Source organism: Diaporthe amygdali (genome assembly GCF_026229845.1).
Source record: "Diaporthe amygdali strain CAA958 chromosome Unknown NODE_3_length_2959817_cov_65_330692, whole genome shotgun sequence".
NCBI classification, from domain to species: Eukaryota; Fungi; Ascomycota; class Sordariomycetes; order Diaporthales; family Diaporthaceae; genus Diaporthe; species Diaporthe amygdali.
The window spans coordinates 547913-564809 of NW_026517023.1; the positions used below are offsets into that span (position 1 = coordinate 547913).

Consider the following 16897-nt stretch of genomic DNA (forward strand, 5'->3'; position numbering starts at 1 on the left):
AACAGTAAAAATGGGTTCGCAATCTCAAGCCCATCGACATCTTTACATTCTTGACACCGACCTGTCGCAGCCGCACCCACGATGCGGCCGCATTCTATCATGCCTCACGGACGGCACCGACAGGCAAACAGTCATCGATCACATCACCACGATGCCTGATGGAATCACTATCGACCACCACAACGGCCACATGTACTGGACAAATATGGGCCGGAATCTAAAAACAAATAGCGGATCAATCGAGCGCGCGAACCTCGACGGCTCAAACCGGAAGGTAATCATCCCTACCGGCTCAATCGGTGTTTTTACGCCCAAACAAATCACCATCGCCAGAATAAGCCGCAAACTGTACTGGTGCGACAGAGAGGGGATGAAAGTGATGCGCAGCAACCTCGACGGCTCGGACGCTGAGGTCCTGGTCTCGACGGGAGATTCAGAAGAAGACAGGCTGGACCAGCGAAGGTGGTGCGTGGGTATCACGGTGGACGAGCGGCGCGGCTTCTTCTACTGGACTCAAAAGGGCCCGTCGAAGGGCGGGCAAGGGCGCATACTCCGCGCATCTATTGAAGGGCCGCCGGGGTTTTATCCCGACAAGCGGTGGGATGTCGAGGTTATCTTTGACAAGCTGCCCGAGCCCATCGATCTTGAGATGGACGAGGAAGCTCAGACGCTTTACTGGACAGACCGCGGTGATCCTCCGAATGGCAACTCCCTGAACAGGGCGGCGATCGGGATGCGAGGAGTGCCGCAGATTTTGGCGACGCGGTTACACGAGACTATTGGGCTGGCATTGGACAGGGAGGAGGATGTCGCGTATGTGACGGACCTGGCGGGAGGTGTTTACGCAATTGATATCAAGAAAAGGATCAAGACAGTCCTATTTCCGGAGTTGGGAGACATAGCGGGCATAGCACTGGTATAGGCATATAGTCGAGTCTGTTGTGAAGCATTTATACGACAAAAGTTCAATAACTCCTCACGCAAAGACAATAATATCTTAGTCATGCGACCAATTGAAAGTAGTTGATATCCGCGTTGATCAGAGTCACTGTCTATTAAATGAGGTCTCGACCTAAAATCAGCGATGCATCTGTTCTTTGTCTTGCATATGTCTCTAGTCGAGCTAAGGCCCAATTGTTACCATCGCCACACTTCTATGTGACTTCGTGTGTTTTCAGAATCTTGGCCTCTTATCCGCTGCGCATGTTCAGAGTTGTGTTTTCATCTAGAAAAGCGTCATAGGGAGCTATCGAATATGGACGGCCATGGTTTTGTGGCCTTCCTGCCTACTTCACTGCGTACATCGGGCAAACTGGATTTGGTTAGTCTTATTTACCACGCAACGATCGAGAACCCAAAAGAAAGTGTCCTGACATACCCAAAGACAGTAGGGCCAGCCCTTTTCAAGCCTTCCTCGGTATACCAGATAGCTGGGGCGGGCATCGCAATGATATCAACTCGCAAGCCGTAACGGACTTCCGTCACACCAATCGGCATCCCGTCGGCCGCATCAAGCATCTGCCTAGTGTCAGTGATATTGTTGGAATTGTCGATTATTCTCCAGGCATCCTCACGCAGATCAAGTCTGGGCTCAAAGCAAGATACTTATCCTTATAAGCATCGCCGTCCCTCGTCTTCAAGACTGCAGCCGAAAATTCATTCGTGAAAATTAGTTCAAGATACTCATCATCGTCATCGGTCTCAAGCCCTGACGATTGTTCGGATCGAATCACACAGATCCCCTGGGTGAGGCTGTCAGCCACCTTCCTCGACACGGAATGGATCTTTCCTGAGAACAGGACATCGCCGTTCGCTGGCGTGACAATCGCTTCGGCCACGTTGCGCTTGGCTTGGCGTGCGAGATGCATGTTGCGTCCCATTATCCAGGCTTTTCATTGACATCAAAAGGCATGGTCAGCTTGAAGATGGTAATAATAGGGCATGTGTGCTTAGAAATATCTCTCACCGATAGAGTAACTATTCTGTACGAAGAGCTTGCTCTCCTCACCAACCAATGGCGCCAAGCACATTCCCGCAATGGACTTCATGGCTCCACAAGTAGATCGCGCCAGAGTCTCCAGGTGCCAGTCATCCTTCGCAGTCTTGATTTGCTACACAAAGAATTGTTCCAAGTTAGTCATTTTGGACTCACTGTCCTCGGTTTTTACGCGCTCAGGGGCCAGGTGGGTTATGGACAAGCTTACCATGATATTGCCATTTCCGTCTGACAGAGCTGCAGGGGTCAAAGTCTTCCCATGCACTCCCAGCACCGTCATGTACACGTGGGGAAATGCTCGACCCATGAGATCCGCGTCCAATATTGTCTTGCCCAGTAGTGTGGCTGAAAGTAACCCTTCGAGTGCATTGATTCCCCCAATTTCGGTCGGAACGATGTGAGAGAAGTCGGAGATCCCAGCACAATCCAATGTTGCATACATTGCTTCTTTTGTCCTTGAAGTCCATTACTATCGACGAACATACAAAGTCACGTTCTATGTCACGCCTTCTCGGATGACTTGAGAGACGACAGAAAGCTGACTTACTCTTCTCCGCCTGGCAAACGCTCCACGAACACTGATGGTGACCCCTGCGTAATTACCCCGTCAGCCCTTCCTGAGCATTTTAATCAAGAAAACGAAAAGGATGAAGGTAGAAATGATTCTGCTTACAATAAACAAGGGAGGGCAAATTACATCATTGGCCCCAACAGAGCTGCAAGATATGATGCGAATGTTTCGACCCTCTCTAAGGCACGCCTTCAGCGATAGGAGGTAATTAGTTGCTTCTCCAATGCAGCCAACTCCCAGCACCCCAGTGCCAGCGATCAAGAATTCAATATCCGTTTCCGACACATTCCAACAGCCATTCGTGATGTTGGGATGGTATGTGTTGGCATCAACTTGACTTTGTTCCACGTTGTCAGGATAGACATCGACGCCGTTGGGTAATTTGTCCGGAGAATCCGGAGAGTTGAAAAGCAAATCCCCGTCCAATCCTTCGTCTTCAGTCTCTTTGCGCTGTCGACCCAGAGCAGCGATATCCTTGATGGTAGAGACAACGCGTATCACTAGACGAAAAGACCCGTCCATTGCATACGGTTCAGGGATCGTTTCCAACTCCACAATCTCAACATTTGATGGGTCCCCACCGGCTCCCTCACAAAGTGCAATGGCCTGTCTTTTCCCATCCTCGATAATGTCCTGGACGCGACGTTCACCTGGTATGATTGGGCTGTCAAAAGTGCTACTGATCTTTCCGATCTTACCCGCAACCAAATATCAGCATATTTCGCCAGTAGAAAAAATAAACGTCTAAGTGCTTCCATTTTCACTTACCGCGGCGCCAACCGCATTAGCCACCTGATAAAACGGTGGCCGGACGACCGACTTCGTGCCCTCGATCTGGTCGGGAAGAACAAAACTGCCTCCACCCACAAGAAGGACGGTGGCATCCTCGATCTTTGTTTTCGATGCGGTCACAGCATCCTCTATCATCCGCCTAATGGTGCTTGTAGCAGAGTCAACGGTCTGCAGGCTGATGCCTCGTTCTTGCAGCTCATTCCGCTGTAGATGTATGAGATCTCCGGCCTATGCACGTGGTGCGATGACATTAATCAGCCATGTTCAACTGAGACCGGAAACCAAAAGTGGCGATTGGATGAATCAGTCGACTTACTGTGAGAACTGGTCCGCCGGCATGGAGCGACTTTGTTGATTCTTCCAAAGCCACCGAATCAGGGCCCACAGTTGCATGCGAGTCGTGATCTCTGATGACAGATCCGGCACCAAGAGCAATGCTGTGGACATCGGGCATAGAAAAATTGGTTTTGACACCAGCAACCTTGACAAGAGCAGCAGATTGTCGCGGATAGCCGTTTGGAAGGAGGCTGCAGACATCGGTGGTGGTCCCCCCTACATCAATGACCAGCACGTCACTATCATCGTCCTTGTTGCTTGTTAAAATTTCTTGGGCCAGAAATGCTGCACCTCTAGCACTGTTTGTCGGTCCGGATGAGAAACATCGAAGTGGATTGGCAGCAGCGTATGACGCGCGTGCGAGCGTGCCATCGTTCAGGGTGATGTACATGCCGGCGTTGACGAGGAACTTGGTTGCCTTGTCAAGGCTGCGGACAACCTGCCGGGAGAAGCGGCGAATGCTGGCGTTGAGGATGGCGGCGTTTTCGCGTTCTAGGAAGCCAGCTTGACCAATGGAATAGGAACAGGAAATATCATACCCTGGTCCCAATTCTTCAGCCAGGAACGCGGCGGCTTCCTCTTCTTGCTTCTTGAACGATGGCGAGTAAACTCCCACAATTGTGATCACATGAATGCCCAACTCTTTAATCTTCTGTGCATGGGCTCGAAGTTGGTCGTTTGATACTGCACTGATTTCTTGTCCGTCAACTAAGAATGACTCGGAATTAGCTTTGCCAGAATTGTTGAAAAAGGCCAATGCTATAGCTCACTCTGGTACCCGCCGTCAAGGTAAGCATGGTAACCCTCCATCACTGACTTCAAGGTGTGGGGAAATCCATCTAGTAGGTCGTAGAATTAGATTGCGGCGTTTCTATTTTCTTCCAGGCCCCTAGCTTACCAAAAGGTATGACACTTCTTGTATATGGGCCACAAAGACGTAGTACCGCGACCTTGTCCAATTTGGTCCGGTCTAGTTCCAGAATGGCGTTGATGAATTGCTGGTGTGATCATGTTAAAACTGAACTATCCCAACCTTGTGAGGACTTGGCCTACCGTTGTCCCTATCTTAACAGCCAGAATGGAAGTGTCGGGCACATTAGCCATTCTCAGAGCCTCAACAACAGATTTGGTGACTCCCGAGTGAATGTCTTTAGTTGTTGGTGACTTGTGCCATCCTATGACTCTGTCTCCATCTAAAACGACTGCATCTGTGTTTGTTCCTCCAACATCCACGCCAACTACCCTGACATCGGAAAAGTCTCGTGTGTCCATGCCGGGCATACCAATCGCATCAAAGTTCGTGGTGCAGTGGAGCTCGCGAGGGCAATGCAGATTTTGTGATAGGTGTTCACGAACGGTTCAAGTCTCGTTGAACGAGGGTTCACCTCAGCGTAACTTTGAGGTGCATCCCGGACTCGACCGGGTGCAAATCGAATGTCACGAAGCTTCGTGCCACTTGAGGGGGAACTCGAACTCATTGTGCCGAGACACGCTGAAACCCTTGTAGGGTGCTGCCAATCTATTGGTTACAAACGCGATGTGGGAGGTGGATGTCTTGCCATTTCGGGACCAAGCTACTGCGGTGATCCTCAATCCAGTCTCAGCCATCGATACCCATGAGCCGGATGGTCCAGATCTCCCGGGCAATCTTATCATTAATCGGGTCCTTGCTGCAAACACTATTGGATATCTCCTTCTTAAGTCAAGGGTGCGAACCTGACGTGAGCCTCTAAGTACGTGGGTACGCGCAGCTATTGAAACCATACATGCACCCTGCAGGGTGACATCGTGTGTTAACTCGGTTTTCCCCTCCATCTCAGAGTTCTTTCAAGTCCGACGTATTTCTGCTCAGCTGTGACTTGGCAAAAAGCTTCCCTTGGACTTCGTGCCAAATCGTCTACAATTCTAATAGTATGGACTCGCAGACATCTGGCGACAAACACCCGGGCCACATCGCCCTGGAGGAGAATATGTCACGTGAAGGAAATGCGCAAGGCACAGTAAAGCAGGATGGCAGTGATGACAAAGGCGTCAGAGCTGAGAAATATGCGTACTACAGTTTTTTTGCGGCTAATAATGGCATCGGCCCCTACCAATAGTGAGTGAAGAACACAATTCATGGGGTCTCGAAATGAATCTAATATTTGTGGTTCAAAACAGTGCCTATTCTCTTTTCCAGACGCTGATCTACCAAGCTGCTTTCAACCCCGACATCTTGCCATGGGGCAGCGCTTCTTGTGACGAAGATCCGGATGCGCCTTGCCACGTCACTTGGGCAGGTGGCACCAAGTCATATGATTCGGTCGCCTTGATAGCCTCGGCATTGGTTTTTGTCGGCCAGTCCATCCTCTTCATCTTCATCGGCAGCACAGCGGACTACGGGCCATGGGCTCCTTGGGTCCTGCGAATCTCTGTTCTGATCTATGGCGGCTTATCGCTCGGGTTCTTCGGCCTGAAGACACCAGATGCTTGGCCAGCAGCAATGGCATTGTATACACTGACAAGTGGGTAATTCTCTTTTTGGCAGTATCTACTTTTTCGTTGTCATTTCTGACCAAAAGCTACAGACATCGGCTTCTACATTGTTTTCACGTTCGGCTATGCCTTATTTCCCAGAATCGCGGACGACCAGCCTGAAGCGAGAAAGGCTCAGGTGGCCTTGCGGAACCAGGAGATCAATCGCTCGGATTACGAGAGAAAAATCGAGCATGTACGCTCCACCATTGCCAACCACGCCTGGGCAGCCAACAACGTTGGCTTCGCAGTAAGCGCTTGCTTGTGTGTGGCCATTCTAAAAGGCATCAACGCGGATTCCTCGGCGGCAAAGAACAACCTGGGTTACGCGTTGTGTACCGGAATGGTCGGGATTATTGTGCTTCTCTTCTCGGTGCCCTGGGTATTTCTCGAGAAACGCCGACCCCGGCTGCCGGTGCCGGAAGGCCGTAATGTAGTCAGCTATGGGCTTCAGGAGACATGGCATAGCTTCAAGTACTGCAAGAGGATCTCTCAGACCTTCATATATCTCTTCGTCTACTTCTGGCTCAATGACGGAGTTAGCACGCTGTTCACGATGCTCATCATCTCGCAGACAGCAGTCGCTCAATTTTCAGCAACCCAGAACAGTTACTTCCTGATTGTGCAGGGAGTATCGGTGTTCTTTTTCACAGTCTTTGCTGTATGGGCTCAAAAGCAATGGTCTATTCGGACCAAGACGATACTCCACATCACTAATTGGTCCTGTTTCTTCCTGGCCGTTTGGGGCATGATTGGCTTGTGGACAAAAAAGATCGGATACCATAATTTATGGGAGTTTTGGGCTGTCAGTGTGTTCTATGGACCTAGCGTGGGTCTGCAAATGTCGTATTCACAGGTATTTCTGGGACAAGTTATTCCACATGGCGAGGAGAACAGATACTTCGCCTTGCTCGGGTTTATTGGGAGAGTTGGCTCGTGGATAGGACCGCTCATTTGCAGCGCCATAGTCGACCGAACAGGCTCGCAGAATGCGTCCTACGGGTTTTTAGCGGCTCTCATCGGCGCATCGTCCTTGGGACTGATCTTCGTGGACGAGGAGAAAAGCAAAGTAGAATGCGCAGAATACGCGGCTACAGAGCACCGAGCAGATGCAGAACGGGAGTCACCAGCACAGGCGAGTGATGACAGCTGGGAGGCCAAGATTTGATTCATTACATAACATACCAGATGGTGGACGCCGTAATCACCACTGAGCCATGTTGGTCTAGCTGTCAAATAGAAAGTCCAAGCGCTTGTTGCCCTCATCGTGACTGTTCTGGAGATACCAACTCTTCTCTTCGCTTGTCATCTTGCTCCAGCGATCCCGCTTGTACTTGTTACGTGCTGTATAGTAGACCTTGGCAAGCGCATATGCTATTATTGTGCCAACTGTAATTGCAATGAGGTTCCTGTTGCCTCGACGGTAGTGTGGCTTGTCGTCTTCGCGATAGATGTTGGATGAGGCGATTCCAGAGAGCTGAATGGTGATGTTGTACATAGCAGCGCTAACAGTTCTCGTCCGGACTGCATTAGACAGACGAGAACACCATCCAACTTGAGCTGCATGGACTGATGGCTGGCCAAGAATGATGAACGTCAATGCGTACTGTCCCCATGATGAGAGCTCTGAGATGGACGTATACTCGATGATCAGTAAAGGGAGAACCCATATCTGGGTAAGGAGACCAATCATAGCGATTTGATGAAAGCGCTCAGTCAAATATGTGACCCATAACATGTTGATAGCTGCGAAGATGGTGACCGGGATGGTGAGAAGCGTAGTGTTGAAAGTGGTAAAGCCGAGCGCCTTCAGAGACAATGTAAGGTACGTCTTCGGCGGCGCGGTTGGAATCTCGAAGAGGATACCAATGATGTAGATAGGCCAAAGATCAAAGTCTTTGAGACTTTTCCATAACATTGATAGTGTGATCGCTTCCCTATTGTGCATATCGCTCTTTGATGGGTCGCCTCTGAGCACCCTGTTGACGATGATCTTTTCTTCGCGCTCAGTGAAATAACCGCGCGGATTCCACCAGGTCTTTGTTTGTGTTGGTCCAGGAACGAGAAACAGAAAACTTAATATTCCAATCACCAAGCTGATCAGTGCTTCCAGTAGGAATAGCCATCTCCAGCCTTCTATTCCGGCGACGCCGCGCATGTGTAAGATCCCGTATGCCAAAAAAGACGCAACGACACCTGACATGGAGTCAACGAACCAGAAGAGAGCCAAGCGAATCGGCATTTCTGTCTTCTTGTAGAAATATGACAGGTAAAGGATCGAATCGGGGATGAACCCTCCCATGAACAAGCCGATGAAGAAACGACAGGCGAAGAACCCGGCGCGGTTGTGCATGAAGAATTGACCTCCGGATGCTATGCTCCAGAGAATAATTTGAACGGGTATCCACCGGTCTGGTCCCAGACGCTTTCCTATCATCTGAGAAGGGATCTCCGCGATCAGGAATCCAACTCGATACATGTTCTGGGCGTTGTTGTAGTCATTGGTGTTGATTTCGAGGTCCCCGAGCAAGTTGTCGGCTGGAGCATTGCCGAGGTTCCCTCTGTCGATGTTGAGTCCAAAGAACATGACAAGGATCCAAATGAAGATTTTGTAGTCTGTCTTGCGGCGTACAGCCTGTTCTTCGCGGAAAGTCCATCGCTCCTGGGGGTCGTATCGGTGGAAGTTCTCGTAGTTGGGACGGGGCTGGTAGAACTGCGCGAGTTCAGGATTGTCAAACACGCTTCGCTCAGTGGCGATGGCGTCGAGATCCCTCGGCGTTTTCCGTGGCGTGAGCGCTTCCCAGAAGCCAATGTTTCGGCTGGTATCCTCGGGTTCAGCTAAATCATCACCTGCTCCCTTTGGCCCAACATCGTCCAGAGATTTCTTGTCCTCCCTGGGCGGACTATCCGACCCCTCGGATCCGGCATGGATATCGATTGCCTCCTTGGTGCCCATAATTGGCAATTGTAGTCCGCAGACTATAGGAGATGAAAGAGAGATGGTTGGAGAGAAACACCAAACCCAATCCTCGGCCTTTTGCAGAAAATGGACCGATTTTATTAGGCCGAGGCCATCCCTTCGATCTAAGAAAGAGCCACTATGGCGTGCTATGTAAATAAGAGCAGCGCAAATGTGCACAGGGGATAGGGAATATTACCACCAAACAAAAAGAACGCATCCCAAATCGTCTCTGCTCGAGTCCTTCATCATTCTTACCGGCTTCGGGGTGTTAATGCCACGAGATATCCATTTAAGTTAGATAAAATATTCATACGACGTCTGATTTGTCGGTGTTTGCAAGGTATCCGACCAGGGAGAGGATGATGGTTCGTTATCACGGTATGGCATCATTCGGGTGCAGCATCACGCCAAGCTTTGAGGCAACTGTCTACCTAGGTACACAATGAACGATTCCATAGGGTTCTCACATTCTTGCGGCACGAGAGGTACATACCCATCACGCTCATTTACTCCAAAATTCTTGTATGCCGAAAAAGATCACTGCCGTCCTCAATACTTCCCTCCGTCCCGCGCTTTTCAGGAACACAATGTATCTATAACCAAAAATGATTCATTCTATAAGTCTTAGAAAGACGGTTAAGCCCCAGTTGACGCTTTATCTCAAGCCTTCTTCTTGCCCTTGGGCATGCGAACCAGCCAGTAGAGGAACAGAGCGCCGGCAATATTGACGACGATGTACACCATTCCAATACCGAAGTCGCGCCATCGGTTGTCGAAGTTGGAGCTGATGGACGCGAGGAAGGTATTTGTATTAGCAACAGAACAGAAGGAGCAGTCGCTCGTGGCCTCGGGGTTCTCGAGGTAGCCTCCCATCTGGCCAATATAGCCGGCCATGAAGTCCTTGCAAGTCTGGCTGTCTGGCGGGTTGAAATGGACATACTCATTTGAAGAGCACGTCACATCGGTGTTGGCCAGACCTGTGGATAAGATGGATGACATCAGGTATGTGAATGGCGACACCCTGTACATGAAAATCCAGAAGCCAGGCATTGCGTCGGGGCTGGCTAGCACGCCGCAGAACAACAGACACATCAGAAAAAGGACATTAGCGAGGTTGCCGCCCATTTCAGCAGTGTCTGTGATGGCGATGCAGGCGTTGGCGAAGGTGCAGGTGAATATGAGAAACTGCCAGAACAGGAGCCACATCAAGATGCCTCGCTCATGCTTCTGGCTCGGGTCACCGTTGCTGTCGAAACCAACGGGATAGTATACACAGATGAACATGAAGACCGACATGAGTGTGTTCCAGGGTATTTCGGTAACGATTTGCGAGAGCATAAACACCTTCCAGCTGTACGTTTTAGAAGGACGTTCGCGGACCTCATAAAGCGAGCGCTGTATAACAAAGTGCGGCATTTGTTGTTGTACTAATTGACCGAAAATGGATAGAATCTGAAAGATGGCAAACATTTGGTTTTGTAAGCCTTGTATAGTCAAGGGCGCATTGAGGAAAACCAGGCCGATAAAAAGTGCAACGGAGCAGCAAAGAATAAACTTGGAGTAGATATATGAGGGCGTCCGCCAATATTGTTGAAAGACGCGGTGGGTGACGATCAAGAACTGTTTCCATAGGGGAGAGGCGAATTCGCGGTATGAAGCATTGGCATCTTCGTCGGAAGAGTGATCGTGGCTTGAACCCTCGGATTTCAGCCGTTGGAGCTCGTCTTGAACAGCTTGGAACTCGGGGCTCGATCTCCACGCCTGGGGCCAGTCAACCTCGGACGATGTGCCGGGTGCTGCACCAATGGCAGATAACATCCACTCGGCGGGATTCTCGCCGGGAGGACACTTCGGGGCTCCGTTCCGTTCAAAATAAGATGTGAGAGTATGGGAGTTTTCGCCAATGTCGCCAAAGTAAACAGTTCTGCCACCCTTTGCCAGAAACAACAAACGGTCGAAACGCTGAAATAACATGGCTGACGGTTGGTGAATAGTACACAGAATCGACTGGCCGGCCTTGGAGAGCTTTTCAAGCAGATTCAGAATCGCCCATGAAGTTTGAGAATCCAAGCCGGAAGTCGGTTCATCGACGAAAAGAAGTAGGGGAGGTTTCGCAGCCAGTTCAACGCCAATCGAGAGTCGTTTCCGTTGTTCAACATTCAAACCCTCACCAAGTATGCCCACCACAGCGTCAGCATAGTCTTGCATGTCTAAAAGCTTAATAACTTCGTCAACATATGCGATCTTTTCGGCCCTAGGGGTGCTTTCGGGCTGGCGGAGTAATGCACTAAACTCCAATGCCTCGCGAACGGTGCTTGTTTCAAGGTGAAGATCTTGCTGTTGAACGTAGCCTGTCTTACGCTGAAACGACATATCGCGGATTTTACCATCAACCAACATCTCTCCAGTAATAACTCCTGTAGAGACACGGTCCGCAAGGCAGTCGAGCAGGGTCGTTTTTCCGGCTCCAGAGACGCCCATTAGTGCCGTGAGAGTTCCGGGCTTCACCCAGCCGTCCACGTGGTCGAGGATTCTTCTTGTCTCGGTCTTGATCTTGACATCGTAGCAGACATTGCTCCAGTGGAAGACGCTGGTGGAGGCCTGAATCGCACCCACGTCGGCAGATGAAGCGTCGCTCTTCTCGACAATAGTGACGGGACCGGAAACGGAGGCTTCGACGTCGCTCTTCGTCTTAGTGGGGGTGGTCACGCCACGACGGAAGACGAGAACCTCGCCCTTTGACTTTTTGGCAGCGATGTACTCGGTAGCCAAGAGGTATAGTATATGAAGAGCGACAACGAAGCCAATTAGAATGCCGATATTGCGCCACTTATGAGAGTTGAAGTACTTGTACTGGGAGTTGATGTACGCGTCCCCATTGACGGCGGAACGGCCAGCAACAGCGCCCACCGTAGAACAAACTCTATTGGCGAGTGTGACATTTTCATAGCCATCTATAGCCGGGCTTGGTACAAAGGCATCGCACTCGAAGTCACGGTTGTGGAACTCGTTGATCATAAGCTGTGTCGGGAGTGGATTAGCGTGCCATCAAGCAGAGAGAGGACTCAAAATTTCAACTCACCGACTCAAATCCATATGCGACAGGATCCAGATAGTTGATCCATCTGCACCAGCCAAGCATATAGTCGACAGGGATGACGAAGCCAGTAAAGATTACAAGGGCGAGGATCAATATCGATGCTGGGACCATGGCCTGAGACAAGGTGCGTGATAGCGAGGCACTGTTTCATGTTAATTGTTATTTCCATAGCAAGAGGACAGGGAAACTCACATCGACCTGAAGAGACCTGACATTGACATCACCATCAGGAAGGTGGTCAAAAGGAAGAAAAAGAAGTTCCCAGGCTGTCTATTCAAGTTGGTCATGAAGTAGATGATCAGGTCGTAGAAGATGGTGTTCGTGATTTTGTATGGCATGTCCATCAGAACAGATGAGAGTGCCTCAGCTGAAGCGTGGTAAAAAGCGTACCGCCGTTGTTTCTCAACAATTGGTCGTTGGGCATATTGCGTGAGGATTTCGAGAGCGCTGGAGAAGGCATTGGCCAGAATAGCAACGAAAAGGACCGCAGACCGACCGTAGAAGGACGAGGTTGTTGCCGGGAGGTTATAAAACAGCGACGACATGATGAGAGCTGTAGAAGTGTTCGTCAACAACGAAAACACCGTCAGGCTAGGATCTCCTCGCAAAAGTTTGAAGCCACGCCAAAGACACAATTTGACTTGTTGCCAATATGAGAGAATAAATGGAGATTTGAGGCGCTGGCTTTTGGCCTGAACCGACTGCTTCTGGTTTCGAAAGACCTCAGCATCGGTGCCACCGAGCGGGTGATCGGCCTTGTACTGTTCGATTTGCTGCTTCAGGGCCTGGGCTTCCTTGCTAGCCTCCCAGCATGCAGCAAACTCGTCGGCGGTTCTGGGCACGCGGCCTTCCCATCCGGGGCGCACCACGCGTTCATTCGGCGCTGTCATAGAGGTCAAGAAGTCTGGGGTTGTTTGACGTGCCGGGCACTCAAATCCCAGATTGATGAAGTACTGTCTGGCCTCAGTTGTACGCCCAAAGAAGATCTGTCGTCCTTCATAAAGGATAAGAACCTTATCAAACAGATCGTATGCGGACTGAGGTGCTTGATAAATAGACACGGCGCAGGTCTGACGAAACAAATTTGACTGTAAGCGAAGAGTTTTACAGAACTCGACGGCATTGGCAGAGTCCAGTCCTCTGGTAGAGTTATCCCAGCACTGCAAAGGGGCGTTGGATAGCGTAGCCTCTGCAATAGTTACTCGCTTACGTTCTCCCCCTGACACACCACGAACGTAGTTGTCACCAACTCGCGTATTCACCGTGTGGCTGATTCCGTACATAGCCATTACGACGTCACGGAGATGATCGCAGTACTGGTCGGCCGTCACTCCAGGGGGTAGATTCCGGGGACAGCGTGCTCGGGAAGCAAATGTCAGGGTGTCTCCCACGGACAGCTGAGGATAGTGAACATCGACTTCAGCAGTGTAGATGGCATCGCCTGCATGGTGGTCATGCAGCTCCTTCGCAGAGATGCCCTGGTAGTTGAAGTAGGCGCGCTCATCGGTATAGATACCGTTCATCTCACCAGCAATGGTCTTGAGGAAGGTAGAGCAGCCAGACCCTGGAGGGCCCAAGACGACGAGCATCTCTCCTGCCTCAACAACGCCATTGAAGTCTCGAAGAATGTCAATGCGGCGCTCTGATCCCTCCTTCGAGATGAGCTTGCGAGTGAGGCCGGGGAGCTCGAGCCACACATTGCCAACGTCTTTTTGATAGTCCGTCTCCTGGCCGTATCCGAAGACGTTCAGGTTTTGGTAACAGAAACCGGCAGTTCGGTATCCTGAGCCGTGCTCATTGGTGACATTTGCGATTGTCTGTGCCCACGTGTGTGCGCTGAACTTTTTCCCGTTGGGATTGAGAGGCGAGTCGGGGTCATCGCTACCGAAAAGGGCTGTGTGGCCCCCGTCGACGTTGACTGCAGAGTGACGCGTGTATTCTCGAGCTAGCTCCTGCACAATAGAACGACGGCGATCTAACTCCGTGTCGTTGCCATCGTCATCCACTATCGACGAGGATGCGTCCTCGTCTTGTGCCGCAAAGGACCTGCTGCCTTCAGCAGCCCCTGTGCCGGGTAGTGGCTCACAATTCGAGGTGAGGACTACCTCATGGTCGACGAAGGTCCTTTGGCTGGTGGCGGGCGACTGGTTCTCCTGTGTGTTGTCGTATGGTGTATTCATGTTTTCGATTGGGGAAATTAATGTTAAGGTATGTACGGAAACGTCTCGCTGATGCTGCGGTTGCAGGTGAATCTTGCTATCCTGTAGACGAGGGCAATCTGGTCAGTGTCCAGTTCTCGGGGGTTGAGAATTCCTTGCCTCGGTCAAGGCTCACCGGTTCGCATCAGCCTGGTTATTGGCTTGATTATTCACAAGTGGCCGTGAAGCCCCCAGTCTATGTCCACTAAATAATTAAGAAAGAATGCAACCAGGCTGTCACCAGGTAAGAATGAGCAATAAACTGAAGTGTGGGACAATTGAACCCCGACCACAACCCATTTAAATACCTGCCTGCGTAAGGCTAGGCCTATACCTCGATATTTCCTCGGGAAGCCATGCACCCCGTCTAATCACGCTTCGTGATGCCAACAAATTCAAGGGGGTCATCACTGATCCGGTCTATTGATTCATTCTTTGGGCTATCTGTTAATCTGGTACCAGGACCCGCGGCTTCCGTACCCACATCGTGGCAAAACTCCGCATACTGGCCGGCCAAAGACGGAAAATGCTCATAAAGCAATCTTGGCCAAACTGGAGTCTGCGTGTACACGTGTAGATGAGGGACGTTCGTCGGAAGATGCGGCTATCCTTGGCGGTGTTTATAATCACCTACTGCATTAAGTCCGTGTGGTTAAGCTTAAACCATTTTGCAGGGGTCTTCAGAATCGGAGCCCGCGAGGACACCGGGAACGCGTATTTTTTTCCGAAGAGTCCCAATGCCCCCTTCAAAATTCCCCTGCATCCCCCACACTTCAACCTACGTTCAATTGACCTCAAGTGGTCGACGCCCAGATACCTGCAAACTCTTTTGAACTGTATTGCTCACTCCCATCATTTGGAATATGTCTATACTCGCAAGTCCGACAATAAATGATATACTAACTCAAATTCCATACTTGAATAACCTCCATGGCTGGTCGGAATCAAATACCTATACATTGGCTGCAGACCCTGCGGCCAACAAAACGATGATTCCGGATTCCATCCTATCTATACAAACATTGACGACACATCGTAAATCTGAATTTATACACACCGGTACGTCATTTGTGCTATGCTGTTCAATCCTTTTTCGTCCTCTGGGGATATATCGTTCAAACTCTTATGCAGCTTTCCAATCTGCTGAATGAGATCATTGGCTTCATAAATACTCCCCTCCTAAGGCCAAATCACGATGCGCTAGGGCAAGCGATGTACGACGATCAACTCGACGCCCTGCGAATTGATGATGAAGATTGGAAGAAGGGGTTCTCCTCTGCGTATGGTGCAGCCTGCACGAACGAGACTTTCCTCTTCGGGCTGGACCCACGACTTCACGAGAGGACTCCATGGAGCTGAGTGCTTGGGTTCGCCAATCGCTGGCCATCACTGCTGAAACAGGATACACGGGGTCCATCCGGGCTTTTGGAAATTTCCGGCCTCCGGTCTCGCTTCCTTCGTCACCGCATTTGCGGGATTTGACTGAGAAGTTTAGAGATTAGATCTCTTGTTCAACTTCTGTAAACAACAGGTTTCTCAGCGCAGATGGTATGGCTTGGGATCACGGGGATACAATGAATACCCATGACAGTGACAGACATGTCTAGCGCTATGACGTTGGGGATTGAGCCTAGGACAACTCAGAGCTATCTCCCGACCTTTGGCTATGGTGGTGCTTCCTGCGTACCTGACGAGAAGATACGTACCGACTTGCCGAGACCCTCATTGGACACGCAGGTGAGGTGGACGTCTACCATCTTGGCCCGTGCAAGGATTTGGGTAGCCGATATGGGGTGCAACACTGGAGCGATAGCTGCGGACATCTCCGAGTGTCCGATGCACTCTGTCGCCGGATGTTATCCTTTCTCTGGTGGGTACAATAGAGTTGGTGCGCTGTTGCAAGATACTCTATGGCGACAAAACTTCGCTCGTGCTTGACCCATACAGCAAGGTGAGGGCCTATCGAGGGACTTATGTCGCAGAGACGTATTCCTTGTCCATATTCTTGGGCACAGGCTGGACTGAAATCGTGGCTTCGTGGTTCATCGAGTGGGAGCGACGTGGACTTCGATGGGAACAAGCGGTTGAAAAACTCCGCCATTAGATGGCAGGTGCTGGGAGCTTGAGGGGTGGATTCATGACTGGGTTGATCTCCTATGACTTGGAAAGCAATCGCATCTCACCACCACCCAGTGATTCATGCAATGATAGGGTGGTTCGGATTTCCCAACCGTCCGCCGCGTTCAACCTCGTCGAACTTTGGTCAGAAATTGTTCCGGCATTCGGGGCAGTCCTGCCTGATGGGTTTCTCGATGCTTGTTTATTGAGTATTGTCGGTTTGTAATGCCAACTCCGAAGGACAAATCGATCGCTATGGCAGACCATTCAACAAACTTCAACTTAGGCAGGGCCATTCCCATCTTACAGC

General features: G+C 50.6%; 6 protein-coding genes across 6 annotated transcripts; 2 read left to right on the forward strand and 4 right to left on the reverse strand.

The window, feature by feature from the left end:
• Positions 1-10: 10 nt before the first annotated feature.
• On the forward strand, positions 11-922 carry J7T55_002565 (low-density lipoprotein receptor ywtd; the record flags this gene model as incomplete). Its single annotated transcript, XM_053137652.1, has 1 exon — positions 11-922. One exon carries the CDS (start codon positions 11-13, stop codon positions 920-922), a length of 912 nt encoding a protein of 303 aa, XP_052998435.1.
• Positions 923-1236: 314 nt separating this feature from the next.
• Positions 1237-4505, reverse strand: J7T55_002566 (uncharacterized protein; the record flags this gene model as incomplete). The annotated part of the gene is made up of 10 exons (XM_053137653.1): positions 1237-1294; positions 1379-1518; positions 1575-1888; positions 1967-2111; positions 2205-2451; positions 2544-2587; positions 2670-3260; positions 3336-3587; positions 3676-4403; positions 4466-4505. 10 exons carry the CDS (start codon positions 4503-4505, stop codon positions 1237-1239), a joined length of 2559 nt encoding a protein of 852 aa, XP_052998436.1.
• A 1103-nt stretch (positions 4506-5608) lies between these two features.
• J7T55_002567 (uncharacterized protein) lies at positions 5609-7377 on the forward strand (the record flags this gene model as incomplete). The annotated part of the gene is made up of 3 exons (XM_053137654.1): positions 5609-5793; positions 5856-6199; positions 6263-7377. 3 exons carry the CDS (start codon positions 5609-5611, stop codon positions 7375-7377), a joined length of 1644 nt encoding a protein of 547 aa, XP_052998437.1.
• Positions 7378-7434: 57 nt separating this feature from the next.
• J7T55_002568 (transporter) lies at positions 7435-9165 on the reverse strand (the record flags this gene model as incomplete). The annotated part of the gene is made up of 1 exon (XM_053137655.1): positions 7435-9165. The coding sequence occupies one exon, from the start codon at positions 9163-9165 to the stop codon at positions 7435-7437; it is 1731 nt and encodes a 576-aa protein (XP_052998438.1).
• A 666-nt stretch (positions 9166-9831) lies between these two features.
• On the reverse strand, positions 9832-14451 carry J7T55_002569 (uncharacterized protein; the record flags this gene model as incomplete). The annotated part of the gene is made up of 3 exons (XM_053137656.1): positions 9832-12192; positions 12254-12413; positions 12464-14451. 3 exons carry the CDS (start codon positions 14449-14451, stop codon positions 9832-9834), a joined length of 4509 nt encoding a protein of 1502 aa, XP_052998439.1.
• A 1218-nt stretch (positions 14452-15669) lies between these two features.
• Positions 15670-16226, reverse strand: J7T55_002570 (uncharacterized protein; the record flags this gene model as incomplete). The annotated part of the gene is made up of 3 exons (XM_053137657.1): positions 15670-15705; positions 15800-15951; positions 16157-16226. The coding sequence occupies 3 exons, from the start codon at positions 16224-16226 to the stop codon at positions 15670-15672; spliced, it is 258 nt and encodes an 85-aa protein (XP_052998440.1).
• Positions 16227-16897: the final 671 nt, after the last annotated feature.